At 35.4% G+C, this 19,718-nt stretch overlaps 1 protein-coding gene across 1 annotated transcript in view; it reads left to right on the top strand.

Moving 5' to 3' along the window:
* Window positions 1-19,448, top strand: part of IFT74 (intraflagellar transport 74) — a 32,313-nt gene extending 12,865 nt beyond the window's left edge. Inside the window, exons 9-20 of the mRNA XM_052700882.1 lie at window positions 501-639; window positions 1,625-1,687; window positions 2,614-2,757; window positions 3,393-3,433; window positions 4,629-4,708; window positions 8,243-8,296; window positions 9,082-9,179; window positions 10,101-10,227; window positions 13,674-13,837; window positions 14,419-14,544; window positions 16,856-16,916; window positions 18,853-19,448. Coding sequence (XP_052556842.1) covers window positions 501-639; window positions 1,625-1,687; window positions 2,614-2,757; window positions 3,393-3,433; window positions 4,629-4,708; window positions 8,243-8,296; window positions 9,082-9,179; window positions 10,101-10,227; window positions 13,674-13,837; window positions 14,419-14,544; window positions 16,856-16,916; window positions 18,853-18,968 — 1,213 coding nt within the window. The 3' untranslated portion in view covers window positions 18,969-19,448. The remainder of the gene's footprint in view (window positions 1-500; window positions 640-1,624; window positions 1,688-2,613; window positions 2,758-3,392; window positions 3,434-4,628; window positions 4,709-8,242; window positions 8,297-9,081; window positions 9,180-10,100; window positions 10,228-13,673; window positions 13,838-14,418; window positions 14,545-16,855; window positions 16,917-18,852) is intronic.
* The last annotated feature ends 270 nt before the right edge of the window (window positions 19,449-19,718 follow it).

Genomic DNA, 19,718 nt, shown 5'->3' on the forward strand with positions numbered 1-19,718 from the left:
GTATAGCTTGAAACTGGAAAAGGATTTGCCTTCCTCTCATTCTCCATTCTCAACTATGTAGATGAGTAGAAACCTTTTTACTTCAGTAGCTCTCTTTTGTGTTGATGCCTCAATTTTTTTACTTAGTATCTCAAATGTTTTGTCACTTCCAAGCCTCAATCCTATTCCAGTTTCCCTCGTAATCTAGTATTGTGCTCCCTTGAATAATGAATCCTTTGGGACAACCATTTTTATTGCCTCTTAAAAAAGCACTGAGCTTTAACTTTCTTTCAGAACACAACTACCAGAGACAATGCATAACAGCAAAGTCAATCGTTTCTCATCTCATAGAGATATTGAGGTATCTAGCCCAGAGTCCCTGTCATTAAAAACTAGAGACTTATTAGAGGTAAAGGTACTACTTTGTAAGGTGTCTTCTCCTACTTTTTACATCAGTGGGGTTGGAAAAATAGTAGTAGAAAGAGACTTCTAAAAGTCACAAATGTGTGCTATTCTTACAGCACAGAAAAGTTAATTCAAGCCGTGGAAGAAGATATCGAACGTGAAAAAGTTGCAGCAGATGACATAATAAAGGACATGACTGAGGAAAATCAAGTTAAGTATATGGAGATGAAGGCTGCAAATGAAAAGGTGTCCCAGGTTCGTTTATTTCTTAGTATTTAACCTAAAAAGTTTCTTACCCTGGCTCCGCTCATTATAGGTACAGTTTAAATATTCAAGTAAAAACTGAGTAATACAATAACAAACTTGCCAGTATATTGATGAATTGTAGGGGTGCCTGAAAAATACATAGAAAACATATATGTCACATTTTAGAATTTCTTAGAAACAAATCGTATTCATCATTTTCTTTTTAAATTTGGAGACCAGCATGCAGATTTTAAGTCTTCTGTAGTGTTTAGGTGCTCAACCACATGTGAAAAGTGAGCAAAAGGTAAAAAGCAATCACAGTGGTTTTACATGCACTAAAGCGAAATTTTCTCATCCTGTGCACAAAAATAAATCTGACTGGTTTTGGTTTTTTTTTGCTTCTTGTTCTGTGTCTGGATGTATGACAGCAGTAAACTGTGCCTTCTAAAATTTTTGCTGTTTCACTAGTTCTAATGTTAACAAAAGCAGTAAGATCTCTAGGATTGGAATAACCTCACTGAACTTCAGGCATGCAGTCTTAGAAGGCTCCCTTATGTAGCCTGTATGGGGAGTAACATCTTTGAAGGCCAGTGCTTCCCAGCTATCTATGAGCTGAATCATTAGTCAGGACCTACTTGTTTCTTCACTGTGAATAAGCTGTGGTGGCTTATTCAGGTTTTAAAATCTGACTTTAAATTCTAAAACAGGAATGATAAACTCTACTCTCAGTATTGATTTTAAGGAAAAGGCGGCAGAAAGGGCAAACATTTTTTGGTTATTACCCAACAGCAAGGAAGAGTTACAAGAGTTAATTTCAGAAAAAAACTTTTCCAATTAAGTGAATATTATATGTAAGCTATTTGGAGAAGCAGAGTTTATCCAAAGATGATGATGTTTCACAGTATCTTCTGGATACTAGACTGCAGAATGAAAATTAATTTAAATAAGTGGTAATTTTAATCTAAATATTGGTGTTTTTTTTTTTCCTGTTTAGGAATTGTTTGCTCAGCAGCAGGAATTGGATGCATTAAGCATAAAGGAGGTGTCTCTGAGAGCTGTATGTATGATAAAAACAAGCCTGAGTACCAATGTTTGCAGAATTCCAGTGTAAAAAAATAATACCTTCCTCCTTAGATTTCCATTTGCTGTAGGATTATGCCTTAGAAGTAGATGTCAAAGCTGCCTCTCTATTTTCCACCGATCATTTATAATCAATTGTGGGTTAACATGTTTCTTCTAGATCTCAAATACAAAATTTGGGTGGCAGTAATGAGGTTTCCAAGTGTTAGTCATTTAGTTGTCAAATGTTTTGTGTGACTTCTGGCTGATTTGCAGTTATCCTCTGAAGATAAGTGTGAAATTACCATTCACATTCTTAAGGATTTGTGAGATTTAATTTTTCAACATGATTTCAGGATGTGGGAGAATGATTTTCTTCTATCACAATTGTGCTTCAAGTAAATGACATTTGAGTATGAAATTTAAAGTAGTACCTGCTAAAATTTTTTTATCTCACATAAACAACTTTTTTTCATACGTTGTTAAAATGCTAAGCAAAAAGTTTCTCACATTAGCTTCCTTACAGATAGAAAGGGATCTGTAAGCTGAAACATACATACGTGTCTGTCTTCCATAAGTATCATTTTTGGGTACCTGCAAACATTTTTCAGGTCTTTTGGAATGATCTACATGGTTTGTGTTCCCTTAGAAATTATAAAATAGCAGTAAGCCTACTCAGAATGTTGGCCTGGGGATGAACCCTCAGAGCAAGAAATGCTGACTGGTATATTCCACTCAAAAAAATGCAATGTTGATTCTAGATTATAAAGTACATTCTTTATACTACTTCTGTACTATTTGTAACAATCAAGTTTCACTTTCTATGTAGAGACGATGAGCAGTGCTGTTCAATTAGAGCATAATTTCTGCAATGTTCTTTTGCAGTCTGGAAGTTGCTAGTAGGTGCTTTGTTTTTCCTAACAGGAAATAGCACACTCCCAGGTGAAACTGGAGGCAGTGCAGCTGTGTGAAAAGCTCAGTGAGCTTGAAGAACATCGGAATCAAATGATTGCTGAGGACAAGAACATGGAATCTCCACAGGAGGAAAGGGAGAGATTACTAAAGCAGGCAAGAACATAAAATCATATGATTTAGTGGAATCTCTGAGTCAATCAGTGTATTAAGGAATGAGAATATTTGAACACACTTCTCTTTGAGTATTGCCGTTATTTGCTCTTTAACTAGCACAAACCATGTGATTATATACATGAAGGGATGAAGAGATGTTTCAGGTTTGGCTAAAACAAAATTAGCACAGTCAACTTTTCATCTGTTCGACTTTTTCCAGTTCATCATTCTTTTGTTATGATGAAAGCTGATCCTATCGAACCATACTATAGCATAACTCCACACAGTATCATTTTGAGATGGCTTACAGATGTACTAGTCAAAGAAAAGTTTGTTACTTTACAAGGAACTTCACTGCATTATATAGCCTTTCATGGGTTGTTATATTGAACATTACTAATGAGTATATCACATAGTTAAGAGAGTATTCAGAAAGCGAAGGAGCACTTGGAAGAAATCAAGCATAGATTATTCCTCTTTTATTCAGTGAAGAACCGTTGCTGAATAATGTGGCAGCAAGGTTTCATAGGCCGAATCTATTCTCTGCTGTAATGAATAACGAAATAATTTTATAGATTTTTCCTTTCTTCATCTGTAGATTTTACTTCATCTTCCAAAGTTGTACTTTTTTACAGGTTAAAGAAGAAAATCAAGAAATAGCAAGCATGGAAAGACAGTAAGTAATCCCATTTTTTTGTTGCTATACATTTCATTTAGCGCCTAATGAGAAATAATTGAATCCATCACATATTCATCACATGCTGCAACCTCTACACGTCTTAACCTTCCCCAGGGAACAGTATATATTCTGCTTCAGCTAAATAATTTTTGTAGTGATCAACAGTTTAGGTCTGCATAGAATATTTTTTATTATTACAAACATGCCTTAAGAACAGTAAGTTCTTAATAAAACTGATGTAAACTTCTTTAAGGTTGTAAAACACATTCATCCCTAATGAGTTATCCATTGTAGACACCCTTATTTTTTTGTTATGCTCTCTTAAGACTTCAGAGTTACAAAGTTGTTTACACAGATTTCAATTCTGAGGAGTAACCAGGCATTGCTTCTTGGTTTTTGGATACTACATCTTGTTGATGGTTTGCCATAAGCTCTGGTTGATAGTTTTTTGTCATTTTGAGCCTTACGATTTTATTTTTTTTATTCACAGAAGATTTGACATGATACTTTAACTGTCCTAGAAACAATTTGAAATTCTTCTAAGCGGTATTACTGATTTTAATCATTGGTTAATTTTTAATTTTGATTGGTTAATAAGTTATTTAACAGAATTTATTTATTTAATAATTTATTTATATATTTAAACAGTTTTTTAACAGATTGGTTAATAAGTTATTTAACAGAATTCTTCATAATATATACTAACAGAGAATTGTATGTGGGAACTCACAAAAAAATGAGGTAGCTTTCTTTCTCATTTTGACTGATTATCTCATACAGTGTTTAATTTGGCAATTTCTTAGAAGATGTTAGTGATCACATTGATGATTTTTACATTTTAAAAGGTAATTTTGTTGTAGCTTGCTAATTACATTGCATCTCTTGCTAATTACACTGCATCTCACATCAGTTGCATCTCTTGCAAAACTGGCCAGCAGAGGGGCCAGTTGAGTAAGAGAAAAGCTACTGATGACTCACAAAAAGATTTCAATTAAAAAGAGTAATAGTTCTGACACCTAATGTAGACTAGCCACATTACTATTATTATAAAAGGTATATGTAATTCTAATATTGTTTTGCCTTTGTGAAGCTATGTTTTGCTGGTTTGATTCTAATACTTCTCTCTATCTTACAAAAAAAAAGGTAATTTACAAAGTAGTTTTAACTTTGGATTTCGTTATCTGCTTATTAGGCTGGCAGAAGTAAGAAAGAAAACAAGCCATTTTAAAAAGGTTATTCAACAACTTGACATGGATTTGGAGAAGCATCAAGGTAGGATCACTTCACAGTGATGTTAGGTGACACAGACCTACATCTGGAAAATATACCATGTCATGACATACATACTTGAAACTTCTGTGCTCATGCGCACATTCATTGTTCACCGTCAGAACACGGGCTGGTGTCTAGAGCTGCAGACTCCTCTTTTCAGAGAAGCTGAAAAATGAGAAGCTGAGAAAGCAAGAAATGACAACACGATGATAGGAGCATTCATCAAGTTTGTTTGATTGGTAAAACTATCGAATTGATAGTAGTACAGCTGTCTGGCTTTCTGTCCAATTTTTTATCAGTGAACGTGGAACTGAGAAGGTTTGAACCGATGCTAATATGCAAAGCAGCCAGAACTCAGCTATTCTTTTATCTGATATCTAACGCTGATGTCAGCAGGGAGAGCTTGCGAGTTGCCTGAAAACTGTTAGCTGCGAAGCTTATCTCCAGCAAGCAACTGCTGTAGTGTAACAGGCTATGTTAGATCTGGATTTGTAGTAGCACTGAAAGTTATAGTTGTTAAAGAAATTGCTTAGACTTTAAACAGCTGTGGAAGATGCTCTATAAAATGGAAATTCCATAGGAAACCTAATTATAGACAATTCTGTTTATATAGATGTTATAAAAACATGTGCATATATTTTGAAGAACATTCTTAACAAATTCTTTAGCCTCTATAGAACTGATAAATTAATGTGTTTGGGAATTTTTTTACTTTATGAATTTTCATTAGCAATCATTATGAATTTTAACAATGAATTTCTTCAAAGTGAGTAAGTATTTCTACAATTGAGTGTAAACAAGTGTTGGATATGTCTACCATCTTTTGCTTACAAAGTATTTCATAGTTTTCCAGATATTTCATTATTTTTTGTAAATAATTTATAGAGTGTATTATTAACATTTCTGTTTCCACATTCTATTTTACAATCCTGCTCTTATGGTTTCTTTTTTTTCTCCCTTCTCTTGTGCAACTCTCTTTGGTTTTGTTTTTATTTCTTTGGAGAAGTGCAGAAGGTTAGAATTGAATTATTTTTCACAATTTATAGTTAGATTCACATATTGTGAGTTATTCATTACTAATCTGTACTTCCTTCACCTTTCCAGAAAAAAAAATTTCTGTTGGAAAACAGGATTTAAAGCACATGTAGGAGAAAGCACTTGCTCTCCATCAACATCTTAAGTAACAGTCAGGATATGAAGAAGAAAGCTACCTTGTGATCTTACTTGAAAGAATTTTTTGAGTAACAGTTTGTCAGTATATTATTGGAGAAATAAGTCTGTCTTTCTAAAAATAACAGATGTGCTTAAAAAGTAATGTAGAAAGGGTCATTCAGCTGAAGGCACTGCAGCCCATACATTTCATTCAGGCCTGTATGTGAGGACAAGAAAAGGCTTAGCTTTACTGCTGGCTTCTGAAACAGGTGATTTTCTGCTAATAAAAGCCCAAATAGCAAGTGAAGATCTAAGCTAGGTGAACTTAAGACAGAGGAATGTTGGTATCACCCCAATGGGGCTGAACGTCTCCAGATCGGGCTCCATGAAAGGAATGGTGTTTTAGTGGGCATGGTGCTGATGGGTTGATGGCTGGACCTTCTGATGTTAGATAACGATTCTATAGTACTTTGATTCTCAGTTTAAAGCACACCAGTTGCAACCTGCAAGTAGCTGCAGCTTTTATATACTTCAGTGTAATAGATAAGGGATAGTCCAATGTCTTGTATGTCTATGAAAGGGGCAGTATGTTTGAGTGGGAAAGCATTTGTTTTCAGACAGCATTTGGCTGTCCTAATGTTTGAGACTGCTCCTGACATGTTCATACTATACAGTCTGGCTGTGCTGACACTGTGTTAGTAATCATATCATGGAATGGCCAGGATTGAAAAGGACCACAATGCTCATCTAGTTCCAACCCCCCTGCTATGTGCAGGGTCACCAACCAGCAGCCCAGGCTGCCCAGAGCCACATCCAGCCTGGCCTTGAATGCCTCCAGGGATGGGGCATCCACAGCCTCCTTGGGCAACCTGTTCCAGGGCCTCACCACCCTCTGTGTGAAAAACTTCCTCCTAATATCTAACTTGAACTTCCTCTGTCTTAGTTTAAAACCATTCCTCTATGTCCTGTTGCTATCCACCCTTGTAAACAGCCATTCTCCCTCCTGTTTATACGCTGTTTATATGTAATGAGTTGTATTCTTCTGGTTTTTATCTTTTGTTTTAAACTTCGTTTCAGCTGAAGGATTGTTTGCCTATAGCAAATTTATGGAAATTTATAACATGTAATTGTGTATAGTGAATGGTGTGCATGGCAACAAAAAGAATAACCAATGCATTCGTAAGTTGGTAGCAGAGCTAATAATTCTTTTATGCATTAATGCACTTCAGATTCTCTCTTGTCTTCTTCTTTGTCCTTGAAATTCCTGACCTCCCTCTTCCCCCCAGATCAATTTCTGGCTCAGTATTTAAATTGCATATTTCAAAACACGGGTCTTCCATTTTACTAGTATTCTTTACAGCATCACAGAACTGTAGGGGTTGGAAGGGGATGCTGGAGATCAATCCAAGCCCTCTGCTAAAGTACATTCCTGCAGGAGGTTGACCAGGAGAGTGTCCAGGTGTATCTTGAATATTTCCAGAGAAGGAAACTGCACAACCTCTTTGGGCAGCCTGTTCCAGTGCTCTGTCACTCTGTCAGTAAAGAAATTCATCCTCGTGTTTGTATGCAACTTGCTGTATTCCAGTTCTTGCCTATTGCTCCTTGTCCTGTTGTACAACACTGAAAAGAGCCTGGCCCCATCTACTTGACTCCTGCACTTTAGGTATTTATGAGCAGTGATGAGATCCCCTCTTAGTCTTCTCCAGCTCAGGAGTACTACACCTCAAGTCAATTGCTAGACTGAAAGGACAGACTGAATTTTCTATTGTATTGTATTCTTTGCGCCTAATGGACAGTGAAGATCTGTTGGAAAAGATCTTTTAAACGTAACTGTAGAAAAATTTCTGTGCATTTTATTCTCCTATCCTATTGCCTGTAGAGTTTCCCTGCTTATTTTTCCCTGAGATTGTCACACTGTAGCTTAAAGGCTACATGTCCTAAAGAAAGTCCATTTTAATACAAGACAGTGTCAGTGAAATGGTCAGTATGTTAAACAAAGCTGCAAAAAGTTTAACAAGTTATGGTAGTACCCAAGGACAGGAAAGCACTTTTTTCTATTATTGAAATTCACCTTACTTCAGAAAAACCCTGCCACCTTCCTCTTTCAAGCCAAGCACCTATCCTACTCTTATTTATTAAAAATTCTCATTTCCAAAAGATTTTTAAAACTGCATAGAGACTGGTTTATTAAGCTAATTCTCTTTTTTAATATTAATGTATGTATTTTTAACCACTTGATGTGACAATACTAAATGACATCGAATGAATTTTCTATTTTTACATATTATGATTATTATTTTTTTTTAATTGACATTTTTTCCTACCTAAAGGGATCCAGGACTGAGATGATAAAACATTAATTCGATGTTACATCTCTTGTAGGTGAGGAAAACTGGAAATATAAGGAGCTGAAGAAGAAAGAAGAAAGCATGGACAGTAAGTTATCTAATATACATCAGATAGGCGTAGTACCATTAAAATACAAGCTTTATTGTATTGTTAACAATAAAATTAGAGCTGAAGAAAAGCTATCTCCTGGTCTTTGCATAGAAGCTTGTAGTCTGTCTCAGGACAAGGTAATTGATATCTTAAGGCTTGCAACACGTTCACAAATACTCAGAGCATCTTTCAAAGCTTTTCATCAAACATCATAGGAACACATTACAGCTGTCTTGTCAGATTCATGTGCACACTTACAAGAATGACCATAGAAGACTGAGAAGTAAAAAAAGGACAGTAAACAACAAGAAAATGTTGATGCCAGATGGATAGTAGACTCATGCCTTTATCAGAGTTTGTTATTTAGTCCAAGCCATTGGAGACAGAAAAGTTGCCTGTTACCTTTAGTAGCTTGCCTATTTTGGTTGTTTTCAGAAAAATGAAGACCAGCAAGTGCTGCACTGGACATTCAAAAAAGTATCAAAAGTGATAGTGATGAAAGTCCTGTCCTCTGGAATGGAAACCCTCAGCTTAAACCTAATGGTGACATGATATCATTAGGCAAATATGTGTATAGGGAGAAAAATGGCTGTTTTTCATTCCAACCCCTTGACAAGTTTCAAAGACTGTACCGCCTGCTTTTTTTAGTAGAGTGCTAATATCAAAGTAGCCTGTCATATGCATCATGTCAATTTAATATAAAGCTTCAAGAGAGAACTACAAGGTCTTATGATGTATCCCTGTAAACAGCGGCCTTCTTTATCATCTTTGTTGATATGTAGATTTTCTTGAAACTTTTGAAGAGGTGAAGAATCAGGAACTGGAGCGAAAGGCCCAAATAGAAGCCAGTATTATTGCACTCCTGGAGCACTCAAGTAGGGTAAGCGCATTTCCCTCTTCCTGTCTGAAATAGGTGTTTAGAAACATGGAACAGTAGAATGAATGGATAAAGCAAGGTGATGTATTTAAATATTTTTTTCCCAGTAAGTATCTACATAATAATCTCTTACAATGACCAAACAAGACAAACTACCACACAGAGTGGCACTACAAATATGTATTTAATTTCTCTTTATTTCTGGGAAACAACTTTTGAATATTTGTGACCAGAAAAACAAGTGTAAATGTAAGCACTGTATGTGCTGTAATGAATGTTATTCTACTCATTATAAACTTTTCAGACTAGAACTGCTGCAGTATTTTGTTTATCTAAAGTCTATGAATATACTAAGTTCAGAGATGCTTTGTCACCACTAACCAGTAAAACTGGTAGTATTCCTGTTGTCTCTCTGATGTATTTAATTATGTCTGATATGCCCTGCTATGTAATATTTTGTGTAAGTACTTTGAAAAATGCTCCCCCTTACCATCTGCCTTTCTTTGCATTTTCAAAACACTTTTCCTGTTAACATTTTTGGTTCCTGTAGATTTTTGTTGTTGTTACAGAAATATTTCAGCTGAGTAATACTTTGATTACATCAACACTTTAATTCTCTTGTTTCAGTTTAGTACACTGTAAGGAATATGTTAGGCTGTAACACATGCTTTAGAATAGGTTGATATGGCAACACATGTATTCTTAAAACTAGAAAGATAAACTTTTGTATAATCTTCATTGATCTAGCACTACATCTTTTACTGAAAACTGACCGAATGAAAATTCATTACATTTAAATCGTTCCACTGTTTCAGTCTCTGTAGTAGAAAGGCCAATTAATAGACAGAGGAGGCTTTCAATTGCCCAATTAACATTTGTAGATTCAAAGATAAAGTGTATTTTTGTTGTTGGTAATGCACACAGAATGTGAACCACATGAAACAAATTTCATCTGTTACCAATCAAGAGTTGAAGATTATGCAGGAAGATCTCACTTTCAAATCAACTGAAATGCAGAAGTCACAGAACACTGCTAAGTATCTGATTACAGGTGAGATCAGTAATGGATTTTCAAATTCATTCCTTTAAAAACTAAAAATGACCTAAGTTGTTATATTAATAATTGTAAGATCAGTGATCTATAAATCTTGTGAAGCACTGTAATTTAAACTCATGTGAGTAACAAGTTATTTATATTTCTCAAAAGTATTTTGTTTATTCTTGTCTGTAAATTATCAGCTTGTTTGCTCAAGTGTATTTTGAACATTTTAATGTATATGTATAAAGTTCTGTAAGCTAGAAGTCTGATTTTATTAACATACACCTTGAAATAACTTTCTTCACAATCTTATATTCACAATCAAAAATATTTGTAAATGTAGTTCTTAGTAGAACTTAGACACAGACTGTGGTTTTCTAACAGGGTCTGTCCCAGGGGAGAATTAACTGACAGCAATGGTGAATACCACAAATTCACATTCTCAGGCTTTGATTTTGCTAAGTGAATATTAATTTTTTACTTCATTTTGGAAATACTCAAACACTTAAATTTTAGGACCGTGCTTGTAGTTTCAAAAAGCAGACGGTGCTTTTCTTTAATATCTGCATCAGGTATCTATTTAGCTCTTTATTAATACAGTTTAGAGTGGAATTGTTCTCGTAATTCTAAGCCTTGCCAATATCATTATTGGTTCAGCAAGCTTTTCCTTATTTGTTTGGCTGAAAGGAAGGGGAAGGAATGAAGAACCATAAATCTTTTTGTTAGAAGGCTATTACATGCTGTACTTGTTAGAAATTTTCAAAATGGGAGCCTGTGCTGTTACTGCAAAGCAGATATTTGTAAATTTGTTACACAAAAAATATTACATAAATTGATTATTCTGTTGTCCGTTTGTACATTTAGCATTCACTTGCCTGCAAATATGCACTCTGTGGCTCTAACTTAGTTTTAAAAACCGATCCAGACATCACAGCTTCTAATAAGATTTTGTTCTTTCACGTGAGCAGCAATTCTTATATTTTACAGTATAAGGAAACACAAGCAGTGTAGAAGAAATGGAAGAACATGGTTCATTCTATGTGAGGGGAGCAAAGAAAGCTACAGTATATAATTTTCAGCAGATAATTTAAACTTACAAGTAAAGTTCTGAATGCAAGCAGTCACAGACGCTATAATAAGCAACTTCAGATTCTGTAAAAAATATAGTGACTGTTCAGTTTGCATAGCTTCAGTTCCTATTAGCCCCTGAGTTGTAGGTTATAGCACAGTCATCTTCAGGATTATTTTGTTGTTATTAAAACCCGGATTTTCGTGCCATAGCAAATATATAAAAGGTGCATCAGCAGAGTAATTAAAAAAAAAAAAAAAAGCAAGAAAGGAAACCATGAAGAGTAAACAAAAGTGCTGATGGCATAGTTTCCCAAAATCATTTCCCTTGGTCACCGTAGTTTGGTCTCAGGGTTTGCTTCTGTGTACACACAGCCTGCAAGATGCTGCAACTGCATGGCGTATCAGAAGGAACTGGGCTGCATCCTCTTCCTGTCACTTCGCCGAGAGAAGTTTTGAGTTTTTTTAAGTTTGGTGTTTTGTTTTGTTTTCACTGAGGCTGCTGCTAGATAAGAATAAAATTTGCCCTCTCCACTTTCTCGCCTTTCCTCAAAAACTGTGAGTGGGTCAGTGTAGCCCATTGCTGCATCGCCCTACATTTGTCAGTACACAGACTGAACAGTCTGAAAGTCCTTCAAGGCTTTTTGGCACATGTGATGTTATTACTCTTTAATTGTAAAATAAATTCCATTAAGTCAACAATTCTAAAGTAATAAAATGTTAATATTAGTGCAACTGTGTTAAAAGTGAAAGTGTTGTGATTAGGTCTGAGTAAGTATTTAAAATCTAAAGATATTTTGCAGCTATTTCCCTCTAATTTGAATTCTTTATATACTTTTATTTTTTGGTGGTTTTAATGCTAAAACTCTGGTTTATAGAGGTTCATAAGTATTTGTTTGTTTTAAAACCTCCAGTGCCATAGAAACGAGAAAAAGTGTGGTGGTCTGTTCAGTTTGGGTTTGGGGTCTCGCACTGACCAGTACCAGCCACCACCAAGTATAGACAGTTACAAAATATTCTAGAAAGTGTTTTCTTAAGTTGGAAGGATGCATAAACATTGAATCAAAGACAACCAAAGAAGTTCCAACCCTTTATTTTTAAATCCTCCTTTTTGCCAGAATGGAACTTTTTAGAATTTATGTAAATGCCTTTTGCATATAAGGGACCCTTTCAGTTTTACCTTATTTAGGTTCCTCTGGGTATTTGCATGTTCAACGTAAAAATTTTGGCTTGCGTTATTTTTTTGTGGTTTATTTTTTTGTTTGTTTTTGTTTTCAAATTATTTAATTATTACTGTGAGCAAAAAAATTTTGAATCCAGTATTTCACTCTAAAGAAATGCATATATGGCGTAACTACAGAGGAGAAGAAATACATACCAAAATCTTGTTTCATTAAGGTTTTGATGAGGTAAGATTTTCCCAAATAATTCTGCTAAGGAAAACATACCCAGAGTTCCTGGAAAAGTGAGCTCTTCCTCTTTCACACGTGCGTTTCCACTTCCTTGTGCTGTAGTGATCTCTATTGCCTTGGTTAAGTTGGGAAAAAAATATTCCTACTCTTTTCCTAGTGAATCAGCACAAACCTGAATGTGGAGCATGATGCTCAGCCTATGCCAGGAGTTCTCATCTCTTCCAGTAGCTCACTTTGCCCAATGCTTTAGAATTCAGAAAGATCTGCATTATTGATATTCTGAGTGAGGCACAGCCCTGTCATGTAAGACTGCATATCCATGTTTTTAAACTTTCAAGACTATAAGAAAGACTCAAGAATGAGAAGGCAGACAGCTGTCCAAAAACACATCTACCCCTATCTAGTCCTTCTATACTCCTAACTTTGTTCATTACCTGTATTGTTCCTTTCTAACCGTCAGAAGTAAATGCTGTGTATTATCTCACATGCTCAGTTTGTAAGCTGTGGCAATTCTGGTTTCTGTGGAGATATGGAAGAATTTTCCTTTGCTGAGTCAATGTTCAAAGAAAAAACTGGCAATTTCATCTCATAAAAGGAAGGCTTACCATATAGAAACAAACAAAAAAGCAATACCAGGCTAAAAAACTAATATAAACAGATCTTTAAAATCGCATTATTGTAGTCAGCTTTTGGTAAGGTATTCCCACTGCTTTAAACTTTAAATTGACAGATGCTATAAGCAACTTTAAAATAGAAATACCACACTGTGATACAGAAAATCACTGTATTTCCATTGTTCTTCACTTATGGAATATGATGCAATAATTTATTAGTTTGGAGCTCAGGATGAATGTGAAGATTGAACTTTGTGCTTTCATTCACATTAACGTTTCCATGCATGTCAAAATCAGGGAGATATGCAGGACCTATTTTATTGCTCAACAAAAGTCACTAGTGATTGTGCATTTGGTGTTACAGAAAGTCAGAAGCTGCAAATGGACCTGCAGAAGATGGAACTTCTGGAGGGCAAGATGACTGATGAACTGGCTTCACTTAAAGAGAGAATTGAAAAAACCACAGCAGATTTGGAGGTTTATAAAGATCTGCCAGCTCTGAAAGCATCAGGAGAAGAGAAGAAAAAGGTAATAATAGGAGTGAAGCTTGGAATTATACAGAATACATGGGGATTCTTTGTTTACAGGCACTTAGAAAACTGTAATCCACACTTACTAATGAGGTACGTGTGGCAGGCTATGAGCTGGATACCTTCTGATAACTTCCTTCCCACAGAACTTCCCTTTTATTTTACTGGTTCTTCTGATCTTCTCTGCTGTAACTTATGACTACCTGTAAGCTTGGATTTAGCAATCTAAACAAAACTCGCACAAAGAAAGAAAATAACTGTTGTCCATAATTTGCTTGGAAACAAACTCCGTGTGGAGCAGTTCCTATTTCACTGGAAATAGGATAAATTTCCTACAAATTCTTAAGGTTGGATTCATACTTGTCCAGATACAGTACTGTCTGGACTTACAACTTGTTCATAACTGTTAAATGTTATCACTGTGATAGGGCATACATTGTTTACAGAAAAGTAATATGACTTCTTTAGGAGTTCTAGAAGGAGGAGTTACCATCTGGAAAGTTGAATGAAAATAATTTGTCTCTAGCCTAGAGCAAATGAATTCACCCATTCATCTGTTTGTATTTCTTTTTCAACTAGAGACTGCAGGAGGAGAAGGAAAAATTAACAAAACTTAGCCATGGTTTCAAGAAAATAATGGAAACCTTGAATGCAGAATATGAGACCCTAAAAAGAGAGCTGCAGGAGAATGAGACCTATTCTCAGGTACAGCTCAAGCTACGGATCATCACTTCTGTTGTTTCTATCCCAGATTCATTTCCTCGTACACATGAGGCATTATATGAACTTAATCAATTTATTCCTTCTCAGGAAGAATTTGAAGCATGCACTGCAAATGCATAGCCAAATTTTCCAATTTTAAACAGAAATTAATACTGTAGCAGTAAGTTTATTGTAAGCTTTGGATTTCAAAATTACTAAGGATGAGTCTTTTAAAGCTTAAAAATTTTGAATACTTTATTTAAGTGTTGCCATCAGTTTTGCTCAGAACTCTCCCGCTCCCACTGTTTGCAAAGTTTTGAGAACTCATTTAGGAAGAAAGTAAAAAGAAAAAAAGAAAAAAAAAAATTCTCATTAGTTAGATCAGATCGCTTTCCTTTCTGAAGTTCTGCTGCTGATAAGTTTTTTCTTTGCAGCCTATACTGCTATTTTTCTTTTTGTAGTCCTTGTGCTCTTGGCTGAGCTTATAGGGTTTGTTAGGGCTTCCTTAAGCCCAAGCAACTTCAGTGTATGTGTACATTTCAGAAGTGAGTCAAGAAGGAAGCTGTTTTCAAACTTGTGAGCAGCTTTCACTCTTCCATTATAAGCTCTCATTAATTCTTGTCATTTTGACAAAAGAAATTTACTGCCATACAGGTGTAGATGCACAGAAAGGAAATGGATGACCTCAAAATAAAATAATCTGGAGAATGGGATTTGTTTATTTTCTTTTTCACTCAGTTTTATTGTTTAGGTTATTGAGAACTTATTAAGTTCTAAGTGAGTAAGTAAAAACTTTATGGATCAAACAAGTGAAGACATGAAGGTGGCTCCAATCAAGAAGATGCACATTACACATACAGCATGTGATTATTGTGGTGATGATACCAATCTCCAACATCTGCAAAACTTCAGAACATCATGTTTTTAATACTAGAATCGGATTTTAAACACTTGATAGGTTTAAGATACTTTTTGAAGAGTGATGCCAAAAAATATATACAATGGTAATTGTACATTATTTTTGCAGTTTGTTAGGCTGCAGCCATTCTATTTCTGTGCAAAATGGATTTGTTTCTTCGCTTTTTATGTCATACATGTGAAAGTCACAAGGACAAAGGTATAAACTGGAAGCAGCTGATTAGTTGATATGCACCAAGTATTTAGAAGCACAGTTAGCATTTACATATTTTGAGGCTTGGGGTAATTTTGCAAGCAGTGTTAAGTTCTGACCTTCAAGGAATTGGTACTAAGATGCACTGAATATTTTCTTTAATGTGTATCTCTCAGTATTTTAAACTAGTCTCTGTTCCTAGCTGTGTTGTAGGTGGGTACAGCTATAAAGATGCAGTAAAGACTGTTAGTCAGAAATACCATGCAAATAAATGTCTGCCCTGAGCGCTGTGAACCGGGGCGCTAGATTCCAGTTCTTCACTATGAAATTTGAGTAAGATAGGAACTGTTTCAGATCCTCTAGCTTCAGAATAAGCTTTGAAGTAAAATGTAGCAGTAGTTTCCTAAGCTCTTGCTGTAGTTTCCACTGAAGTGGAAATTGAGTCTGAGAAAGATTTTCGCTTTTTGTGTTTAGAAATAACATCTCCTATCTTGAAATGCAGAATCTTGAACAGTAGCATCAGAAAAACAAATATTATAAAATCGCATTGTAAGGAAGCAGCCATCGATATAATGTCCACATTAGCTTCCTGTTGATGCTGAACGTATTGAAGAAGTGCCAGCAGTTAACCCACACTCCTGCAATCTTTCCCCTGCAGATCTGTTCTTATCACAGCTTCTGGCATCAGACAGGAAACTTAACTATGGAAGAAAGGAAGTTTCTTCCCTGTAGCTCAAAGTCCAAGACAGTGTCAGGAAACATTGTATCTTTGGTGATTTTAGATCTTACTGATTTTAAAAAGAGATCATTTTAATGATGCAAAGTATGAGAATTAATATCTGTCTGTAGTGCTCATCTTTTTACCTCAGACTTACATTTACCTGCATAACTAGAATCTCAAGTTCTCTGTTTGTTTTTTTTTTTTTCCCCAGGTACTATTGAATCTCTATGGAATGTTTCCACATAAATAGCAAAAAATAAATGTCTGAGGTGCTAAATTATGTACAGATCAATCATTGGGAGCTTAAAAATCGTTTTGCCGTTGGGTTTGTTTGGTTGGTTTGGTTTTCATTTTTTGTGAAGTAGCCTTGATCTTATCAGGTAGTAGACTGCAAAGTACTGAAGCTTTTTTGCCTGATTCTTTGTACAAGGTAGGTGTGTAATTATTTTCATTTTTGGCTCCTTTTTTTTTGTTGTTTTCAGCTTATGAACTTGGAGAGGAAGTGGCAGCACCTAGAGCAAAATAACTTTATGATGAAGGAATGTATCCTTTTATTTAAGAAATGCAGTGAAATTCTCACATTGTATTAATTGAGGAAGAAGTCTGTTTCCTCCAGCAAAGTAAGGCAGGACGGAATGGGGTGCAGAAGACAGAGAAGGGAGGGAAGGGCTGTGATTTGCAAATATCTGGTTTTATGGCAGCTATTATATGTAGCAAAACTTGTATGTGTGGCCTGAAACTTTAACGTGTCCTAAATTTCAAGATTTATCTTGCAGACTCACCTTTTTCCTGTGGGGTCAGTTTTGCCACCAGGTTTCTTACAAAGATCATTTTTATATCTGTGCAGTCTGAATTCATGCGTCAAGCATATTATTGTTTTAAAACTTATGTGGCATGGTAAATGATAAAATGTAAACAACAGATTTCACACATTGTAAATATTTCTTATTATAAAAGAGGAAATGTTCAATGGGAGGTAAAATAGTGATACAGTGTGACAAAGAGATGATGTAGCTGCAAAATGGATTCAAGTGGGAGAACTACAGCGCTCCTCCTCACTGCATGGTGCTAATTAGAGGTGTGTTCCTCTGTTTCTGACTAACCCTTTCCATCCAGTACTCCAAAACTCCAGTAAAGCGTTATTTGCTGTAAGTGACTTTCAGAAGATAGCACTGTGTTTTTGGAAATGGATATTGCTAAACACCAGAGAAAATATCAAAATAATGTATTTCAGACAATTATATAGTAGTCTAGCCGTCAGGACACCACCAACAACAAAAAAGCAATTTAGGATCTGTATTTAGTCTTGTTTTTTCATATATCAGATATCCTATTTCTTATATCTGATTCTTGTATCTGATGAGTACTCTAATTCTTAGAGAAAGACTTAGTAGTTCTTGGACAAAAATGTATTCTTTATATATGGTGAATTTATTATATATCTTTATATTTTGCATTTTAAATTCTTTAAAAATATTATATGGAAAAAATGCATTTCTTTAATAATAGCATTTGAAGGCCAGCAGAATGACTTAATTTGAGTGAAAAAATAAATTCCTTTTTACATGTGAAACAGCTGATAATAGGTGGTTCAGATTGGCTTAGACTGTTCTTTTTACTCAGCAGTGAAGACCAAACGCTAATGGCTTTGGCTTTTCAGGTTCCTGCAGAAGATTAGCTACCTTATGATTACAGGTATCTTTGATCTCTGGGCATCCTGCTGCTCTTTGAGATAGGAGTAGGTAAATGTATACAGACCTTTCCTAGGCTCATAAAATAAGGATCTATTTTTTCAGTGATGTGAAGCTCTCTGATGAGCTGCAGCTCGCCTCTGCATGGACATGGTCACTCCTTGGCAGGTCATAGGACTCAGCAGAAGAGTTTGCTGATAGTAGCAAAATAGAATTGCAGCCCTTTCCCTCTGTGGAGGAAGCTATGCAGGAATATTTTCTTAAGGCAAAAAACATTGATCCTATTACATTTTAAAAAGAAAAGCTTTAAAAGAAACTAAGAGGAAAAGAACATGCAGGATATTAAAAGCTCTTCCTAACATGCTGTAATGTATTACCTACTTTTGCAAGCAGATTCTTACACAGAGTTGCACATCTGCTTCGGCTGCTGTTTTCTTGCACAGGGATTTTTCTGCCCACAGATCTGAAGTGCCAAAACATATGGCTTTTAATAGCCAAGTGCCTTGGAATGGTTTTGTTTGCAGCATAACAGTGGGCAGTCTTCCACATTAATCCTATTGCCTATGTATATGAAAACAAAATTGACTTGCCATCTCTTATCATATTTGGCACGAGATGGCAGCTAGTAAATTGGTGCAAATCCTTTACATCCAGTTAGAATTTTTTCCATCATTTGCAACTCTTGATAGTTTTTGCAGAAGGAAACTTACTGTATTATGTTTCCCTTACGATCTCTAATTATGCTAATATTTATACTAGCAGCTCGTTTCCTTAATTCTTTAAATCAGTCATAGCAACAAAAAGTCAGGAGAGCAACTACCAGCCAGTAAGGAAGAACGTGAGAAAGCTGGTCACAGAATACAACAAAGCACTCATAGAAGCTTTACAGAACACCAAGAGCTGAACCCCAGCACTTCCTTCCTGACCCAGTGGACCAACAATGAGTGATGTGCATAGGCAGCTCAAAAAGATGGACTTCTGAGCTCATTAGCTCACCACTACTGTGATACATGTTCTTAAAAATATTTTTCCAAGTTTATAGAAATCTTAGGATTTAATAGTTCTGCTCTTTCTGCAACGTTTGAAAATATTCAGAAATAAGCTTCTGGATTTAGAAACATATAGAACTAAAAAGGAAATACTCCACAGTAACTGTGAAGTCACCATAATATTTTACCGAGGCCTGTTGCTGGATTGCGTCTCAGATGTGAAGCCTCAGTCTGCTTTACACAGTGGATGTGTAATTATCTTTTATATCAGTAAACCTTCCCTATTTACATACAGTTTATAAAAATAAAGGAAGCATCTAAGGACAGCAAGCATCCTCTTAAGTCAGAATTGTTTCATGTTTTAAAGACTTAAAATAAAAGCAAATGTTCTTTAAGGATCTGTCTGCAATTTTTCATTTCCCACTCAAGAACTGATTAACTTCTAAGGCATGTCCTTATTACATCTTCAACATAAGAACATGTGGTAAAATTTGCAAAATGCAGCTACCCTTAACCTTGTGCAGAGCTCTTTGATTTTGTGGTATTCACCAATAAAGGAAGTATTTTCTGTGTAGTTTTTTCTTCGGCAGGTTTCGAGTTGTAGTATCATACGTAAATTCAGTTTCTAGAAAAAACACGTTGAATAGAGGCTTAAAATACCTGTA

The sequence above is a fragment of the Tympanuchus pallidicinctus genome, unplaced genomic scaffold (genome assembly GCF_026119805.1).
Source record: "Tympanuchus pallidicinctus isolate F22 unplaced genomic scaffold, pur_lepc_1.0 scaffold4, whole genome shotgun sequence".
NCBI classification, from domain to species: domain Eukaryota; kingdom Metazoa; phylum Chordata; class Aves; order Galliformes; family Phasianidae; genus Tympanuchus; species Tympanuchus pallidicinctus.